The following is an 18,100-nucleotide window of genomic DNA, read 5'->3' as shown; positions in this document are numbered from 1 at the left end:
ATAAATACTCTTTGTTTTATTCCTCACAATGATGGTAACAAAAGATCCTGGACAGAATATGTATGTCAACTATCAAAAGACTGTGAAAGTTTGGTATAAGAAGGAAGGCTGGGACTTCCCTGGTTATCCAGTGGTTAAGACTTCCTGCCTTCTAAGCAGAGGGTACAGGTTTGATCCTTGGTCAGGAAGCTAAGTTACCATGTGCCTTGGGGTCATAAGACCAGAACACAAAAAACAGAAGCAAGATTGTAACAAACCAATAAAAGTCTTTAAAAATGGTCCACATTTTTAAAAAAAAAAGGTGGCAGCTAAGGAACTCAAAAGTCAGTTGCCTGGTGGTATTTTGGAGTTTTTTTTTTTAACTCCTGTGTATCTCAGCCTGAGCACTAGAGACGCCCACAAGTCATAAATGCCAGCAGACACAAAAAGTAATCCCGAGAGAACCGGCTCTTCCTAGGCAAAGTCCCGGGGAAAGGGCAGCTGAGCCAGACAGAAACCTTTTAGTGCATCTGCATTCTGCAGGTGGGCACCATGACAAAGCCACGTTGCTCCCCCGCCCCCGTGGATGCTGCAGCAGAAGCCTGTGGGTAGATCCCTGTTTTCCACCCCACTCTGCAGTCACAGGGTTGTACTCTCTCCTGTGAGTCTGTGAGTGGAGCCCTGTCTTCCCCCACCGTCCTGCAGGAAGAAAGTGGTACCCTTCCTTGGCTGAGCCTGTGGGTGGAACGAACCCTGCCTTGCATCCTCACCCTCTAGTAGAAGTAGCGCCCATTCAGCCTCAATCTACAGGCAGAGCCCTGTCCACCCCTGACCTGCAGTAATGAGGCAGCTGAGACCATGATCAGAACTCTGTCTTTAGTGCCCACCCCGCAGTCCCATGCAGCACCGTACTCCTCCCCAACCAGGCATGGAGGCAAACCAAGACTTCATCTCCGCCCTGCAGTAATGTCTAGGACCTCTTCACTGCCCAGAATGTGGGGTACAGTCTTGCCATTTGAATAACATACAAGTTTGGTGGGCAAAATAGCACTGCAAAAGCATTACAAAGGCTTTGTAAACTAGGTTGACATTTGAAACACAGCCTATATAGAGTCCCAGGATATGCATTCTAAATCTAAACAGCTTAACTACCTGCTAAAGTTGAAGATTTCAATAGGGACCACACAGTCTTAAAACACTCAAAATATCCAGGATGCAGTTCAAAATTAAATTTCATTACCAACAACCAGGAAAATCTCAACTCAGATGAAAGAAGACAATCAATAGTCACCAATATTGAGGTGATATAGATGTTGGAATTATCTGATAAGGAAAACAGCTTTCATAAAAATGTTCCAAGAAGCAATTAGAAAGACTCTTGAAACAAATGAAAAATAGGAAATATCAGAAGGAAATAAAGATATAAGAATTAAGTGGACGTTTTAAAACTGAGAAACTTATGAACAAAATACCCACCGGAAGGGCTCAGTAGTATTGATAGATTGGATATTTCAGAGGCAGGAATCCATGAACCTTAAAAATAGATCAGTAGAAATTATCCAACTCAAATGAGAGGGGAAAATAGATTTTAAAAAGTGAATTGAGCCTCAAAGACCTGTAGGACAGTAACAAAAGATTTAACATTTGTGTTGTTGAAATCCCAGGAGAGGATAATAAGTGGGAGGGGTAAAGATATTTGAGAAATCAGTGGCTGCAACTCCCCAAATTTGGTAAAGCAGTCAGAGAAAAATGATGTACCTGCTTGGAGGTACTTTTCTGTAAATGAAATGTACTTAGAACTGTGTAGATGAGGAAGCAGCTATAACCCCAGCATCCAAGTCCTTTTCAGGACCTGGCACTCACATCTGACAAACAGAATTGGCCTAGAGGTCAGCTTAGCTCCTGACCCTAAGCTGATCATGACAGTGCCATTCAAGGAACCCTGGGGCACTCCCTAGGAAAGGCCGCTCAGTGTTAAATTCCTTCTTCTGAATAACAGGGGAGTCATGGTACAGCCTCACATTAACATAATAGAAACTAATGATAGATCCAATATTAATGGGTAAATACTATTATTCCCATTCTATGTAAGTCACAGAAAATCTTAAGTAACTCACTCAAAAGCACGCAATTAATAGATCTAGCTCTAAATTATAGAAGCTGTCCAAAACATTAAAATTTCAGGGAAAATGAGGTCTTTTAAGTGGACATTTTACCACCGATTTGCCTTATGATTGAATCAGAAATCTTATTTATATCTAATATGGAATAAAGAGAAATTTAGGGTTTGGGTCCTGGTCTCATTTGGATATTATTTGACTATGTAGAACAGTGTTGGGTCATTTCTTCAGATGGCACGCTAGAGCGCCTATGCCTGGCAGCCTTTACATACTCAAAGCAGCAGCTGTTGTTCTTTAGTGGTGGTAATGTTTGGACACTGTCTGCACTGCTGTGCCATCTCCCATGCTATTCACTTACAGACACACACCTGCAAAGACCCAACTTCCCTCTACACCAAACCTGTCTTTTCACTTGGGAGATGCTCAGAACATAGGACTTCCTCCCTATGAGTCACCACAAGCCTTAAGTTCTTTTGTCAGGTTGGCCAAAAAATGTCTACATATTTGATGAAATAACAATTTCATTTTTAAGCCACGGCTAATTTTCCTTGTCTCTGTTAACTGTTACTGTCGTATATAACTCAATTGCAACTTTACCAAAGGTCATAATGATGATCATCGTCAGTATTTGTCTAACATTTTACAATATGCAAATCACCTTGACTACATTGGCTCCTTAATTCTTGTAACAATTCTGTGAGGTGAATGTTATGCTCCCCTTTCTGCCCAAACAGTAGGCAAAGCTGAAGCTTACCCAAAGACCACAGACAGTGGTTAATGGCATTGTATGGTTTTCAAATCCATTGTGTGCTAAGTCGCTTCAGTCGTGTCCAGCTCAGTCGTGTCCAGCTCTTTGCGACCCCATGGATTGCAGCTTGCCAGGCTCCTCAGTTCGTGGGATTCTCCAGGCAACAATACTGAAGTGGGTTGCCATGCCCTCCTTCAGGGGATCTTACTGCCCCAGAGATTAAACCTGCATCTCTTGAATCTCCTGAATTGGCAGGAGGGTTCTTTACCACTACCACCACCTGGGAAGCCCCTAATCCATTAAGACCTGGCTATAAACTGTGTGTACCCCACTTGGATTGGATTTACAAGAGGTCAGTGTCAAGTTTTCATGAGCTTAAAAATAAACGGGTAATATTTACCAAAAAACCAGAAAGATAAAATTGAGTTAAATTATTCAGGTACAGTCCATGTTTCCTAAGTCTAATTTAGAAAAATATTTGTATTTCTGTCTGCTTCTTCTAAAATGCCATTGTGCTCTTCTTCTTGAAAATAAAATGTCTCAAAATGTTAACTGGAAAATACCTGGGCTCTGGCATTTTAGAATTTATAACCCAATAAAATGACAAAGCAAAGGAACAACTTCAGTAGAGGCAGTATGGTATAGGTGTTAAAATCGTGGACTCTACAATCTTTGTAGGCTTGAATCTTGGCTCCACAATGTACTAAATGCTGTAGGTAAGTTAGTTAACACCCGTGTGCTTGGTTTCATCACATTTATAAAAGAGAAGAATAATAACACCTGTTTTATAGAAATTTGTGAGCTTAAATGAAATAATGTAAAGCACTTGAAATAGTGTGCTTGGCATTAGTAAGCTGTTGATGATAGCAGTAACAATAACTATAGCTATTTTTAGCTATCTAGATGTATTCTATATCATTATCATATGCATATATTTAAAGAGCTATGAGTATATATAAGTATGATCAGCATCATTTTAAGAGGGCCCTTGGATACTTTACTTTTGGGGGTTCAATTCCACTTCCTCAGATTTGTTAAAATGCAGTTATATCCCACATTGAATATAATTTTTATATAACTTTAAAGAAATGGATAAATTTTTAATTGGCATAATATTACATTTTGTAGACATTTAATTGAACACTTATTAACTTTGGTCTGGGTTGGTATTCTCTTGAGATCATACAGTGAGTAAATGATGGAATATGAGCTGGAATTCTAGTCTTCTAACTTAAAATCAAAATTTTCCAAAAGAGAGAATGAGAAGAATGTTCCCCTCACTCTGCTGGCTGAAAGCTAGTCTTTAAACCTAATTCAGGTTGAGGTGTCTTGCCAAAATAAACAGAACACTCAAAATTCTGAAAATAATAATGAATTTTTCCTTTTTAAATTCTTTAGATTGTGGTTTGAATGTTCATAAGCAGTGTTCCAAGATGGTCCCAAATGACTGTAAGCCAGACTTGAAACATGTCAAGAAGGTGTACAGTTGTGACCTGACAACACTCGTGAAAGCCCACATCACTAAGCGGCCCATGGTGGTGGACATGTGCATCAGGGAGATTGAATCTCGAGGTGAGGCGTTGCCAGCGGGGCTCAGGGCAGTTATAATTCCCTGCACAGCCAGGCTTTCTTCTGCATGTTTAGGGGGAATGATTTCAGATAACAATCTGACAGTCTGAAAGCAGTTAACAAATAATTAACCAACATGATTTCAAGGTACACTTAACCAGTTATAAGAAATATAGTATGCTTAAAAATATATTTATGGATGATGCTTCCAGTCTGTAAAACTTGATATGTAGATGCCAGTTCTTTTTTCAGTTTTTATACTTTTCTTAGGTCCAAAAAGCAAAGAAATAAAAAAAAAAAAGAAAAGAAGAAAAGAAATAAATGCTCTGTTTAAAACTATCCTAAACCAAACAACCAAAAACCAGAACTACGCCCTAATTAGTCTCTGACACTTTGGAAATAATTGCTACGGGCCTATTATTAATATAGCTTATCTCAGTCTTCTCATGTAAAAGAATTTATGGTATAGTAGCGGTAATGAAATTATTTCCCTTAACACTTAAGGCATTTGATCTAGTTAGACAAAATGATGAGCCAAATTACAGATATTCAGGTGACAGTAGGTCAGAATTAAAGAACTGTGAGTAAAACTGTTTTATCTTAGGAGAAAAGTATGAAGAGGTTTCTAAACATACATATTTCTAAACATATATATTTCATCATTCTTCCTGACACATTACTTCCCAGCCTGAAGTATGAGAAGAAGTTAAAATCTGAGGAAAGGACATTACCCCAAAGAGACTAATTAGCTCCCCTGCTTTATTTTTACAGGTCTTAATTCTGAAGGACTGTACCGAGTCTCGGGATTTAGTGACCTAATTGAAGATGTCAAGATGGCTTTTGACAGAGGTGTGTTTTCCAGCAGGTTCATTAACTTAGGACAATAATACTCTACCCAAAGAGACACAATTTCTTATTTTATTCTTTCCATTGTTTTTCTAAATCGCTAATTATTATTATGCCAAATAAAATGACTTAGCTTATAATTTTTATAATTTCTGTATTAGTTGTAAGTATTAAGCTATTAAATTTCAGGATGAGAAGGAAGTATAAAATTTAACTATATTACCAATATTTGAGTCTCCAAGGCTGGTCCATGTTCACCAAAATATATACAGAGCAATTAAATTTACCAGAAACCATGGTGAAAACAGTGGAGGTGGGTGGGAGGGGAAGGAATCTGAGCATTACAGAGCTCAGATTTCCAAGGTCTGTGGTGGCCAACCTAACTCTGCCTGCTGTGCATGCCTCCCCAGCATCTTGTCATCCAAGTTCAAGCTCATTAATTTTTATATAAGAAATTTAGGGTTTTGACCACATGTGCTAATTAGCTTACTTCCTGAAAGCTTTACTTCTGAGTTGATATGATCTATTTGGTAAAAAGGAGAAGCTTTGTGAATTTTCCTGTAAGTTGGCATGCATGCTTAGCACTTCCCAGCTAATTGACTGTTGGAATGGTATTACATGGTCAAAGTAGTCTTCTCTCCAACATTGTTAGGCTGAAATATTGTGTTAAATCTCCAATATCACAAAACTGCCAAAATATGTGGATTTGAAAGACCAACCAGAAAAAAAAAAAAAAATTCAAGCTCATGTGTTGGGGCAAGAATCTGAGAGGACCTGAAGACCTTCTGGCCTCAGACCCCTCTGTGGGAGGGGGGGCCCAGCCAAGGAAAAGCTCAGTGCAGCTTATTTTCTTTTAACATTTAAATTAAGGTCTTGTTCCCATGGTTCTCAGATTTGTCTTTATTTTGAGCACTGGAATAAGTGGTACCAAAGAGCTGTAAGCTTGAATATAGGAAGTAAAAGGAACAGGAGTTGTGATCGTGAACAGACCCTTTTCTTTGCAAGTACACACTTCTGGTTCCATCCCACTCCTCTCCCATCACAGACCTCTAACAGCCAACAGAGGCAGAAGACAAAAAAAATGAGATATTATCATCAACACAGTAAGAGGAAATCTAGGTCAGCCCACATATTTGACAAGGTTGAAGAAGAAGAGGTGAAGAAATGGCATCGGGAACAACCCTGAATCTACACAAGATTGAATGTTAAGAGGCATTTCTTTTTCTCTGGAAGGTAGCAACTGATCAAGTCCATTCCCAGCCACTGGCCATGGGAGATTCGCCATATAACCCCTCCTTTCTTGCTCCTGGCCACAGTTTCCTTTGTTAACATCTCTCATTCATATAATACAGTCTGTTACAATTGTGAGCCAACATTGATGTTAATACATTATTACTGACCAAAGTCAGTAGTTTACATTAAAGTTCATCTTTATGTTGTACAGTTCTTTGGTTTTGGGCAAATGTGTAACGTTACATATCCACCATTACAGTGCCATACAGAACTTTCACTACTGTACCCATCCTTGCACTCCACCTGTTCTTCTTCCCCTTCCTCCCCTGAATGCCACTGATCTTCTTACTGACTCCATAGCTTTGCCTTTTCCAGATTGTCAAATAGTGCAATCATACAGTATGTAACTTTTCCAGACTGGCCTCTGTTACTTGGCAATGTGCATTTAAAGTTCCTCCGTGTCTTTTCATGGTTTGAGGGCTCATTTATTTTTATCACTCAATAATATTGTTTTTGTCTGGGTATACCACAGTTTATCGGTTCACTTATTGAAAGCCACCTTGGTTACTTCCATGTTTTTGGCAATTGCAAATATAGCTGCTAGAAACATTTGTGTGCAGGTTTTTGTGTGGACAAAAGTTTTCAGTTCCTTTGGGTAAATACTAAGGAGTATGACTGCTGGATTATATGGTAAGTGTTTGTTTAGCTTTGCAAGCACCTGCCTGTTTTCTGAAGTGGCAGCTCCTCTTTGTATTTCTGCCAGTGGCCAGAGAGAGTTCCTGGGGCTCTACATCCCTGCCAGCATTTGGTGGTGTCGGTGTTCCGGTTCTAGCCATTCTAATAGCTCTGTAGGGAAGAGGCTGCTTTTTCATCCTTAGAAATCTTTCATAAGCCAAGTGGAATAAAAGAAATTAGTGTAAGATCTAGCTCAGAGTAGAAACTAATTAAATCTTTAGTAAATGAAAATTGAGCTGTTTTAACAAAGTACTAAGTGCAGGGGAGGGCAGAAGGGGTCACCCTGAAGGAAGGCCAGCTTTCCTTAAGAGTGTTAAGGCCCAGCAAGTCTAAAATATTCCTGTGTTTTATAATTTCTTCTCTTGTTATCGCAACACTCTAGAGTTTCGTTTTGCTTTTTCCCTTCTCACTAACTCTCCTACCCCCAGGGCTCAGGCAAGATCGAACATTATGTATGGGAACCCAGGTTGAATCAAAGATGGCCTTTTGTGCTGGGTCTTTTGTAAGTTGGGAGGATCTCAGTTGTTATTTTTCACATTCTCTATGTTTATTTTAAAAAGAAAGAAAAAGTTACCCCACAGTATTCCTCTAGGAATTCTCATGAAATTTTAAAATATTTGTGTTAACCTCAATCATCTCCTACTATCCCCCTCTGTCGTAAATTGTGGAAGAATAAATAACTTTACAATAAAAAATTCAGGTTGTCTTCCACAGAAGAAATATAAATATATCAGCACAGTGAATTTGATGTTTAAAATTGAAGTGTTGTGAATCTTTAAAAACAGGGTACAAAAATGTTATTTGTTAAAAGTGCTATGAATCCAGATATTTACTTTTGTTTCTTTTAACACCCTTCAAAGATGGTGAGAAAGCAGATATTTCTGTGAACATGTATGAAGATATCAACATTATCACTGGTGCACTGAAACTGTACTTCAGGGATTTACCAATTCCACTCATCACATATGACGCCTACCCTAAGTTTATAGAGTCCGCCAGTAAGTATGAAGGCATGCACTTGTAACCTGACAAATTGTCTCTCCTAGGTAATCACATCTCCTGTTTTTTTTCTGCTGAGTATCTTGAATGCATTTTATGAAATATTTCTCCCTGGCCTCTCTCCATGGCTAATGTACTCACAAGAATTTTGAACTCTTCTCTCACATAGGTTATTTATGACTTCTGCCATCAGAAGCATCTTTGTAATGTGTAACCTTTACTTTCCAAAGTAAGGCTTACACCAGTTCTCCTAGACATGAACAGTAGTTTTGTAAAGTAAACAAAATTAGAAAAACAAAGTTGAAAAAAATACCAACTATCTGTTGTTAGATTCAGCAAACACAAAGATTACACTGTCAGACTGCTATAAAATATATAAATTCTTACTTTCAGTTTCTGTCCTTATCCCGTGACACGCCAGTAAGTTTGCAGAATGCCTCAGGTTCATAGATTATACTTTAAGAAGCCCTGTTTTAGATCAAATGTTAAGAAATAAAAGTTTTAAAAAGTTAAAAAATAAGCTCTAGTTAAGATAAAAATGAGAAAAAGCAAAGGCTCATTTGCCAAACTTTATTTATGGTGCAAAAATCATACCTGTAGTTCACACTTGTTTTTTTTTTTTTAAAGAAAGGAATTCTTAACAGATTTTAAGTGTTGGCATTACCTTTTTTTTTTCTTTTTTCTAAAAAGATAGGCTATTTCCGTCATTTGCTTCTCTCTCTTAAAAACCATATGTTGTCTTGATCTTTAAATAATAACATCACTTCCTTAGTGATTTGCTTTTTGATTTTGGAATTTCGTGAAGTACAAACTTTCTTTGTTCTAATTTTCAGTTTCCCTTCAGAGCTTGTGTTGAGAATTTTTGTGGTTAGCTCCATGGAGCCCCGATTCCTCACGGGTCAGTTCAAGCTCTCATGTAGAGAACAGCTGTGAGAATTGCATTGATTTTTTCCAAGCATTCATATTAGAAGCCACAAGACTCTGTCTCTTCCATGGGAATTCAGGATGGGTTCAGGGCAGATCATGAAAATTGTCTGAAGGAACTTACAGGTTCTTGTTTGGTGGGGCACAGGTTTCCTCCCAGAGAGAGAAATCACATAACCACTAGTCTGGAAAGCACTCGACACACACCTGTACCATGAAGGGCTGCTCAGACCCTGGTTTACCCCAGCCCCCAGGACAGCATGGGGGCTCCACTGGACGGCATTTCTGCCCCCATGTGGCTTGGGAGTAAAATTGAAATGTGACTAGCCCATGGGCATCCAGTTAGCAAAGGACAGAGCCAGGATTCAGCCAGTTCTGAAGGCTGCATAACCCCTTTATCTACTTAGAAGAAAAATCTAAGCTCTCCTTACGGATTTTAAGGCCTTTCACCCCTCACTCCCAAATTACCTCCCTGCCTTTCCCCATACCCACCCAAGCTGCTGAGGATAATCTCCCCTCTTTGTTGTTCTTCCAAAACATGTGTCAACATGCTTGGATTTGTGTCTGAATCAGCCCTCCTGTTCAGCAAAGTCAGCAAGCTCCCTTATGTCACACCTCAGAGCTCTTGAAAGCATATCATAAGAAACTTCCCTTAATCAAGGTAGAAATTCCCTTTCCCTCTAATATAAGACTGTTTGATGTGTGACACCAGAAACCCTGGCATAATGTTTACGCACAATTTACATGTTTACTGTACATGTTTGATACTGGTATCAAAAAGTTTGTGGAACAATGTGTCCTTATAACATGTCTTTCCTGGTAGTAGAATCAGTTTCATTCTTCAGACTCAAAGATACAGCCTTTCTCTTTCTGTATTGATAGATAAGGAAAATGAGAGAAGCTAAGATTTATAGAACATATTCAGTGCCAGAAATGGTGCTGGGCACTTTAAACCCATGATGCTGTTTTAGAAGAAATGAGATGTTATAGGTATAATTGTCCATGGTCACATGGCAAGAGGGGGTGGCCCTGGCTTTCAAATTCACATCTGTCTAACATCAAAGCCCTGGCCTTCTCCCCTCTGCACGCTGTGTGGCTTCCCTCATGGAACAGGGAACAGAAGGATTAAAAGGAGGAGGAAGACAAGAGGGAAGGGGTGGAATCCCTTTCAAACAGAGCACAGAGCTAACTCACCCTTCGTGATGAGCTTTTTGTATCTCAGCCATTGAAACAACCGGGGACCATGTTCTTCAGGTTTCCGGTATCTCTGGCATTCACTAGAAGCCCTTGCCAATAGCAACCACAACAACAAAGTCAGAGTTCTCATTAAAACTTTCCCCTGCAAAAGCTGTTTGAACATTGCTCTGGCAGCCTTCCCTGGAAAAGCTGCTGGTTGAAAGCTGGAAGGGAGTGGTTGCAGAAAATGAGAAAAGGATTCAAGGAGGGAGAAGGCCAGGGCATCCCAACCAAAGCCTTGAAGAGCTTCATAACCCTTAATTCATAATCCCCTGGAAACTCACTTATGAACCAACTTGAAGCCTTGGTCTCCCCAGTGAAGAAATCAGTGCCCTACAAAACAGAGGCCATGCTCAGTAACCCAGCATGCATCAAGTGAGAAGAGCACTGCCACAGCCGAGCTCCGGGTCGGGCTGAATAGAGAAACCATCTTCTGGCCAAGGAGTCTAACGGCCCTTCCCAGAGATCTCAGAAAAGTTACGTGACTCAATTAGTATGTAACTGTGAGTGAGTCAGATAAACTCAGAGAGAAAACCCAGGGTTCTTTGTCCTCAGCGATTTAAAATGTGCTGAAGAGAAGTCTGGAAAGAGAGTTTGCTGAGTTTCCCCATCAGCTGTGCCACTGATTCACCCCTTTGGCTTGCTTAAGTTTTATTCTTCTCGGATTTGAATTTCTCTGAAGAATCAGACAGTACTTTGATTCAGAGAGCTTGTAACTAGGCCTGATACATGTGCAGAGTGCTCACTTCCTGCCCCCACAGTGTCCACACCCACATCCCCAAATCCTCCAGACTTTTCCAGGACCTCTCAGCTGCAGGCCACCTTTCTCCCTTAGAGTCCCCTCACACACAGATGGGCCTTGTTCCCAGCCTCATTCCTTCCTGCCAAGGTGATAGTTATATCTGGTCTTCCCTGCTAGACGGTCACTCCCTCCGGTGCAGGGGTCCTCTCCTGTTCGTATTACCGCAGTGCCCAGTCACATAATGGTTTAGTTGCTAAGTCATGTCTGACTCTTGTGACCCTATGGACTGTGGCCCACCAGGCTCCTCTGTCCATGGAATTTTCCAGGCAAAAAGAATATTGGAGTAGGTTGGTTGCCGTTTCCTTCTCCAGGGGATCTTCCTGACCCAGGGATGAAACTCAAATCTCCTGCATTGCAAGCGATCTCCTCCATTGCAGGCAGATTCTTTACCAACTGAGCTACCAGGAGAGCCCAAAATAATAATGTTCAAAAACATTTGTTGAATGAGTAAACATAATTTTATACTAAGAACTGTAGTATCTTAGCATTTTTGGATAATCTAAGGGGTCATGTAACTGGACTTCTTTCTCCAACACATTCTTTTTAGTTGTTGTTGTTTGGGGTTTATTTGTTTTTCTCAACTTTTTATTTTGTATTGAGGTATAGCCAGTCATCAGTGTTGTGATTATTCCAGGTGAGCAGCAAAGGGACTTAGCCATACATATATGTACATACATATTACATATACATGTATGTGTATATATACATATACATGTATCCACTCTCCCCCAAACTCCCCTCCCATCTCGGTTGCCACATGATACTGAGGAGAATTCCATGTGCTATAGAGTAGGTCCTTGTTGGCTATCCATTTTAAATACAGCAGTGCCAACACCTTCTTTTTTAAATACCCTGTAACTACAGGAACGACTTCCCTGGTGGCTTAGTGGTAAAGAATCCGCCTGCCAAGCAGGAGACAATTAAACAACAACAACAAACTAAGATCACTACTTCTCCAGGCGGCCCATCCACTGGTAGACAGACGTCCACTGACAGAGGCGCCAGGAATCTGCCTGCTTTTAACTCCTCCCCATGGGCGGTGATCCCAGTGTGCCCCTCTCACACATGGAAGTCTTTCATGTACTTCAACAACTGCTGGTGACCTTCCATCTCTGAGTACATTCTGCTGTATCTGTCTCACTCTTAAATTATGCTGTGGTTTTCTTGAGGCTAAAGGTTTGCATTCTCTGAAAAATTTATCATGGGTAAGACTTCTCTAAGTGAGGAAAAAAAGAGAAATTAATTCTAGAGAAGAATCTTGGTCAATTTAATATCAGTATATTCAACTCCATTTTGTCCTTAGTTCCCAAATTTATGTTTCCGGTCTGGCCCTCTCCCTGAACCCCAGATCAGTCCATAGTCAGCAAGTTCACTTAGATATCTGAAAGACATCTCAAAAGCAACTCTCCATCTTTCCCCCAAACCTCATCCACCTATGATCTTCCCCATCTCAGTTAATTGAGGCTCCACCCTACCAGTTGCCTAAGCCCAAATTTTGGCCCATTCTTGATTCTTCTCTTTTTCATACATCCCTCATCAGAAAATCCTCTGGACTCTGCCCTCAAAATGTGCCCAGAATCCAACAACTTCTTATCACCTTCACTGCACCACCTGGTCATTCCTCACTTGGGTGTGTGTAATTATGACCAGAGCCATCTGTCCGGTTTTACTCTTGCCCTTCCATAGCCTGTTCCCTACATGGCAGCCAGAGGAGTGATGTGAAAAATGTATGTCCAATCATGACCCTCCCTCGTGTAGAACCTTCCCATTTTTCTCTGTAAATGCTGTGCTCCTAAACCAGCCACAGCCCGTGCCGTGACGAAGCGCCGTCTCACCTCTCTGACCTCACCCCCTTCTCCTCCCCTCATTGCTTGGGCTCCTGCAGCCACACTTGGTTCCTCGCTTAACTCAGACATTACAGGCACAGTGTCCCTCAGGCCCTTCGCACGGCTGTTTCTTTGCAAGGCTTCTCTCTGCACGGAACCACCTTCAGCCAGATCTCCATGGAGTTCATTCCCTCGCTCCCTCCAAGTCTGTGCTCAAGACCCTTTTCTCATTAAGGCCTATCCTGACCATCCCATGTAATACTGCACCCTCTCAACCCTCCCAGTGTTCTTATCCTGCTGATTATTTTCATAGGAATCATTCTGATCTAGTAAAACCTTTTAAGATAGGCTGTTCATTGTTTATCATCATTTGTTGCCTCCAGTAGAAAGTAAGCTGTCTGTGAGCAGGGAATTTTGCTTGTTTGCTAGGCCACCAACACTGTCCTTAATTTCATACTATCTCCGGATTCTCCTTATAAAGATTAGCTGTAGCAGTTAAAAGGAAACCGTTACTCTTTTTTTCAATTTCCAGAATACTGTAATTTCAAATTAATTAGTGCAATCATGAAAACTGTAGCCAAGTAAAAACTAAGTAGTAGTTTTCAATAGTAAATGGAATTTTCTTCTCTTAGTTCTAGAAATTAAATGATTGAAATTCGGTATCTGAGATGTTACGGCTGTTAATGAATTGGCACTTTGAACCTTGAAGTCCCAAGGTTCAAAGGCTATGGATTATTTATTATAGCAAAAGGCAAACAACTCATCCTTTATTGCTGAGAAATGAACCAAGAACTCTGAGGAAACTTTGGGCAGAAACTGTAAAATGGCTAAAGTTTCTTTGAATTAAAAAACTTCAGTCAGTGTTCACATTCTAAAATTTACCACATCTGCTCTGCCAATCCTAGGAACTTTTCACATTGATCTTATATTAGTTTTTACCTGACTCCAGTACACTGCCATTGAATTAGTTTTATAAATCAGAAAGAATAGGATTCTTGGGCTTGTGTCTTAAATGTTATATTCTGGTTAGATGTGGACTTCCAGCATTTTAAGGATGCTAGCCAACATTTAAAGGCAGTTGCCCTGACACCCAACATTTAAAGGTGCCCCATCTTCCTCATGTTTGGGTTGAAGCAGGAATGTGCCATGGTTCTCTTTTTGAGAACACAAAATTCCAAAGAAATCTATTGTTTCTGAATATGGAAGTAACTGATGGATTAAATGCACTCTGTGACCTGAAAGGAATGTGACTTTTTGGCCAACAAAGAACTAAAATATCTAAATGAAGATGCTGAAAGGAGATTTTCAAAATATTTTGAACAGCGCAGCATGGCTTCAGTATGTCTATAGTGTTTGAAGGTGACCTCGTTTGCTTTTATGTTTTTATCCTTGCATACATGTGTCTGAGTTTTTTAAAGTTACATCCTATACATCCAATATCCAATTTTCATAGTTAACAGACCCCAGGACCCTCAAGTGAAAACACTGGGTGGCCTCCCCAGAAGTCCAAGGAAATGGACTTGCCACATGGACACTAACCTTTTGGAAGTCTGAGACTTGAACCTTAAAAATTATTTTCCAAAGCCATGGGCAATGACCTTGTCAGTTTCAGAAGATCACCACAAGAATAGAATTAAATGAGCCATTTGTACCAGTTGTCTGTTAAAGTTTCTCTCCTTGGTATTCATCTTGCTGTTACAGAAATTATGGATCCGGATGAGCAATTAGAAACCCTTCACGAAGCACTGAAACTGCTGCCGCCTGCTCATTGCGAAACCCTCCGGTACCTCATGGCGCATCTGAAGAGGCAAGTTTCCAACTTGGAATATACTTGTTCCACATCCAGATGTTAAGAATCAAATGAAAACAAAGGTGAAAGAGAGGTCAGGTGATCTGTCAAAGAATGAATAAATGCATAGCTGTCTTGTCTCCTGGTGTGAAATCACACATGTTGAGAAGGATTGCTAAAAATATTCTGTACTATAAAACGGTATGCAGACTTGATTCTTTCATAAATGGATTTTCAGTTCCAGTATATGTTTGCAGACATGTTAGAAATACCAATATACTGCCAAGGACATGCATTAATTTTTGTGGAAAGGGAAAAGGTTGCAGCTATATAAAGACACTAGCATTAATATAATAAAGCAAGAATGAAGCAACTTGCAAGAAAGCTCACTTTTCTTATGTCTTGCTCCAAAATAGGCACTTCAGACTTACTATTTTAGATTTTTTAATTAATGTTGCCAACACTGAAACCTGCTGTAAAAAGTGATGGAGTAAAGAAAGGGGTAAAGAGAGGAATGGAAAATAAAATATTTCAATTACTTCTGGTTTAATGTTTTAAAGTGATGGATGGTGAGGTAGCTTTATTTCCCAGCTCAGTCACCCTCCATCTCTCCCAGTTGAAGCAAAGTTTCCAAAATTATATGACCAAATTTTAGTGGTTTTAGGGTTCCCAGATGTAAGACCAATCAGAAGCAAACAGAAAAACTCAGTAGAACTTGACATCTACTTTGTACGCCTTTAGGTCCAAGTTACCCAAAAGTGACTATTTAGCTCATGGTGCTTTCAAACACTTTACATGTTCTCTATCCTTAGAAGCACCATAAGTTAAAACTTTTAATATGCTTATAACTTCACTTATAAATTCAAGTTTGCTGCATATGTGTGTGCAGTTAAGAATGCCACACTAAAACAAAGGAATAACTCTCAAATTATAGTCTCTGTGCCTTTGCTGAAGCAATAAAAATCATAAAAATAGTTAACACTCCCTGATGAGGTTGCTTACCCTGAGCCGTTTCCTGTTAATATCACTACCACTCTCCCCCTAGATACTCAGTATAACTATTCAGTTCGCAAAAACACTCTATAGGAAACAAGATCTCACCAAAGTGGAGGGACAGCTGATGGAGCAATCAAGATGACCCAGCCCCTTCCCCCAGCTCTGTGCCGTGGCAGGAGAGTCCACAAATAGAACAGAACCCGCGCAGGCCGGCACATCAGCTCTGGCTTCAGCTCCAGTGGTCACCAGAAGTTTAAGTTATTCCCACCATTTACTTTAAGGAGAGTCAGTACTTTGAGAAATAACCTAGCAGCAGGGTTGATCAGTGGACAGAGCCCACTTTGAATCTTGTTTCTGTTTTAGCGCTCCAGCACGACAAAGACCCCCATGTCCTCCATGAAGTCATCCTCCCTTTCTTGGTTTTTTCAGAGTCACGCTCCACGAAAAGGAGAATCTGATGAATGCGGAGAACCTTGGGATCGTCTTCGGCCCAACGCTCATGAGATCTCCAGAACTGGACGCCATGGCCGCCCTGAACGACATACGGTATCAGAGACTGGTGGTGGAGCTGCTCATCAAAAACGAAGACATTTTATTTTAAATTTTTAGTTTGAAGGAAAAAAGAAATGTTTTACAGATGAAGGAATGTTTTATAGTAATTTAATTGGCTCTTATAGCTGAATTATTTCTTGGTTAGAAGTTTGGGCATATAACCAGAGTAAAATGAAGGAACTTCCCATTGTTTCCATAGCACCGCTCAGCTGTCCTTGTAAAACAGTGAACACACACTTTCCAGTTCTAGTAATCCTGGGTGTTTATCATGTTCAGAGAAACTCAAGCTATTGCATGATTAGCCCCCTGTTTGGCAAGGGAACCCCACACAGAGGAGACACCAAACCTGCACCACCCCTTCATCCTGGGTCGCCCGTGGTTGTAATTCAGCATGTTTCGCAGAGTAAATCTGTCGTGACTTTGCTTTTGGGTCCTATGTCATTGCTTTCTGATGCTTCTATAAACATGCACACAAATGGAGAAAACAGTACCTCTGGCTGCTGCATTGCCATAGACTATAACATATGCCTACTTTTCTCAGATGCTTCCTTTCTGGTTTCTCTTAGTTCTTCTCTAACATAGTACTTTCTTTCCAGCAAAAGCAAAATGTGTTTTCGGATTTGTTACTTTAGTAAATTATCTCTACCAATAAAAAAAGTACAACAGAGCATTTTGTTAAGTTATTATTGGTTTTCAGTTGTAATTTTGTGTTTTTATCTGGCATGCATTTATTAATTTATTAAATTTGGCTTTTAGAAATAAAAAATATTGATAGCTTACTGTTTTCTCATGACTGATAGTATGTGGGAAAATGTGTTTGACCATTTATTTAATACTGAGTATTCCTTGCCACTTCTTTTGTTTACCATGGAAAGTTTTGCGTTGAATGCTCCTTTAAAAAGTAATTTAAAACTGCTTAGAAATAGAATACCTACTCATAGATTCATTTCTCTTCTTGCATACTCTGGCAGAAACCTAGACTATTTTCTCAATTTTTGGGGGGAGTGGGGAGGGCAGGTAGGAGTTCATTCTAGAGCCATCACAAAAAGAAAAAGGGCTAAAACAAAAATAAAACAAAAAACCCTGACTTTCTAAACACTTGGTTTGTCAGCAGTGCGTGATGTTGACATGCCGTTGAGCTGACACTATCTGAGATGAGTCTCAGGTAGCAACCTGACGATGGGGGACAGGTGGTCTGCACCCCACAGCACTGGGAGACCCAGGCAGCAGGCCTGATGCTATCACTAGATACTCACGTGCCTTTGAGCAAATGACCTTCCAGATTCTGTTTCCTTATCTGTCAAAGAGTGCCCTTCCAGAACTGAAGCTCTGTCCTTCTTTAAAAACTGAAAAAATAATACAAGACACATTTCCATTTTTGCCATTTCAGTCCATAATGCTTTCAAGACTATCTCAATGATAATGGGAACTGACAGAAGTATGTTGTTTTCCATATTTTTACCCTTAGGCTATAGTAGGAAGTTGATCATATGTTTTATTAATGTTTACGGTCAGCAAAGTGTAGTTACGCAGTCCTTCACAACTATCTCAACCACAGTCACCCATGAAAAATGTCACTGCACTAAGCAGCATGGGGTCCATAGATTAATCAAGTTCAGAGATTAGTTTTCTGTAACATAGACGCTTTCTTTAAAATGGAGGTCACTGCAAGGCACTAAGCCCTAAGGTGATGTTTTTGACGTAGGAAACACGTCAGAAAAATCCGATCATGTCTGACGGTCCCAG

General features: G+C 40.1%; 1 protein-coding gene across 3 annotated transcripts in view; it reads left to right on the top strand.

Moving 5' to 3' along the window:
- The window catches only part of CHN1 (chimerin 1), a 194,715-nt gene extending 177,582 nt beyond the window's left edge, over positions 1-17,133 (top strand). For all 3 annotated transcript variants that reach the window (XM_043487847.1, XM_043487848.1, XM_043487849.1), the window contains 5 exons: positions 4,246-4,419; positions 5,188-5,265; positions 8,091-8,228; positions 14,719-14,824; positions 16,232-17,133. In XM_043487847.1, the coding sequence (XP_043343782.1) occupies positions 4,246-4,419; positions 5,188-5,265; positions 8,091-8,228; positions 14,719-14,824; positions 16,232-16,403 (668 nt within the window). In that variant the 3' untranslated portion in view covers positions 16,404-17,133. The remainder of the gene's footprint in view (positions 1-4,245; positions 4,420-5,187; positions 5,266-8,090; positions 8,229-14,718; positions 14,825-16,231) is intronic.
- Positions 17,134-18,100: the final 967 nt, after the last annotated feature.

Source organism: Cervus canadensis, chromosome 15 (assembly GCF_019320065.1).
Source record: "Cervus canadensis isolate Bull #8, Minnesota chromosome 15, ASM1932006v1, whole genome shotgun sequence".
Classification (NCBI taxonomy): Eukaryota; Metazoa; Chordata; class Mammalia; order Artiodactyla; family Cervidae; genus Cervus; species Cervus canadensis.
The sequence above is the reverse complement of the archived record's forward strand: the minus strand, read 5'-3'. Positions and strand labels throughout refer to the sequence as shown.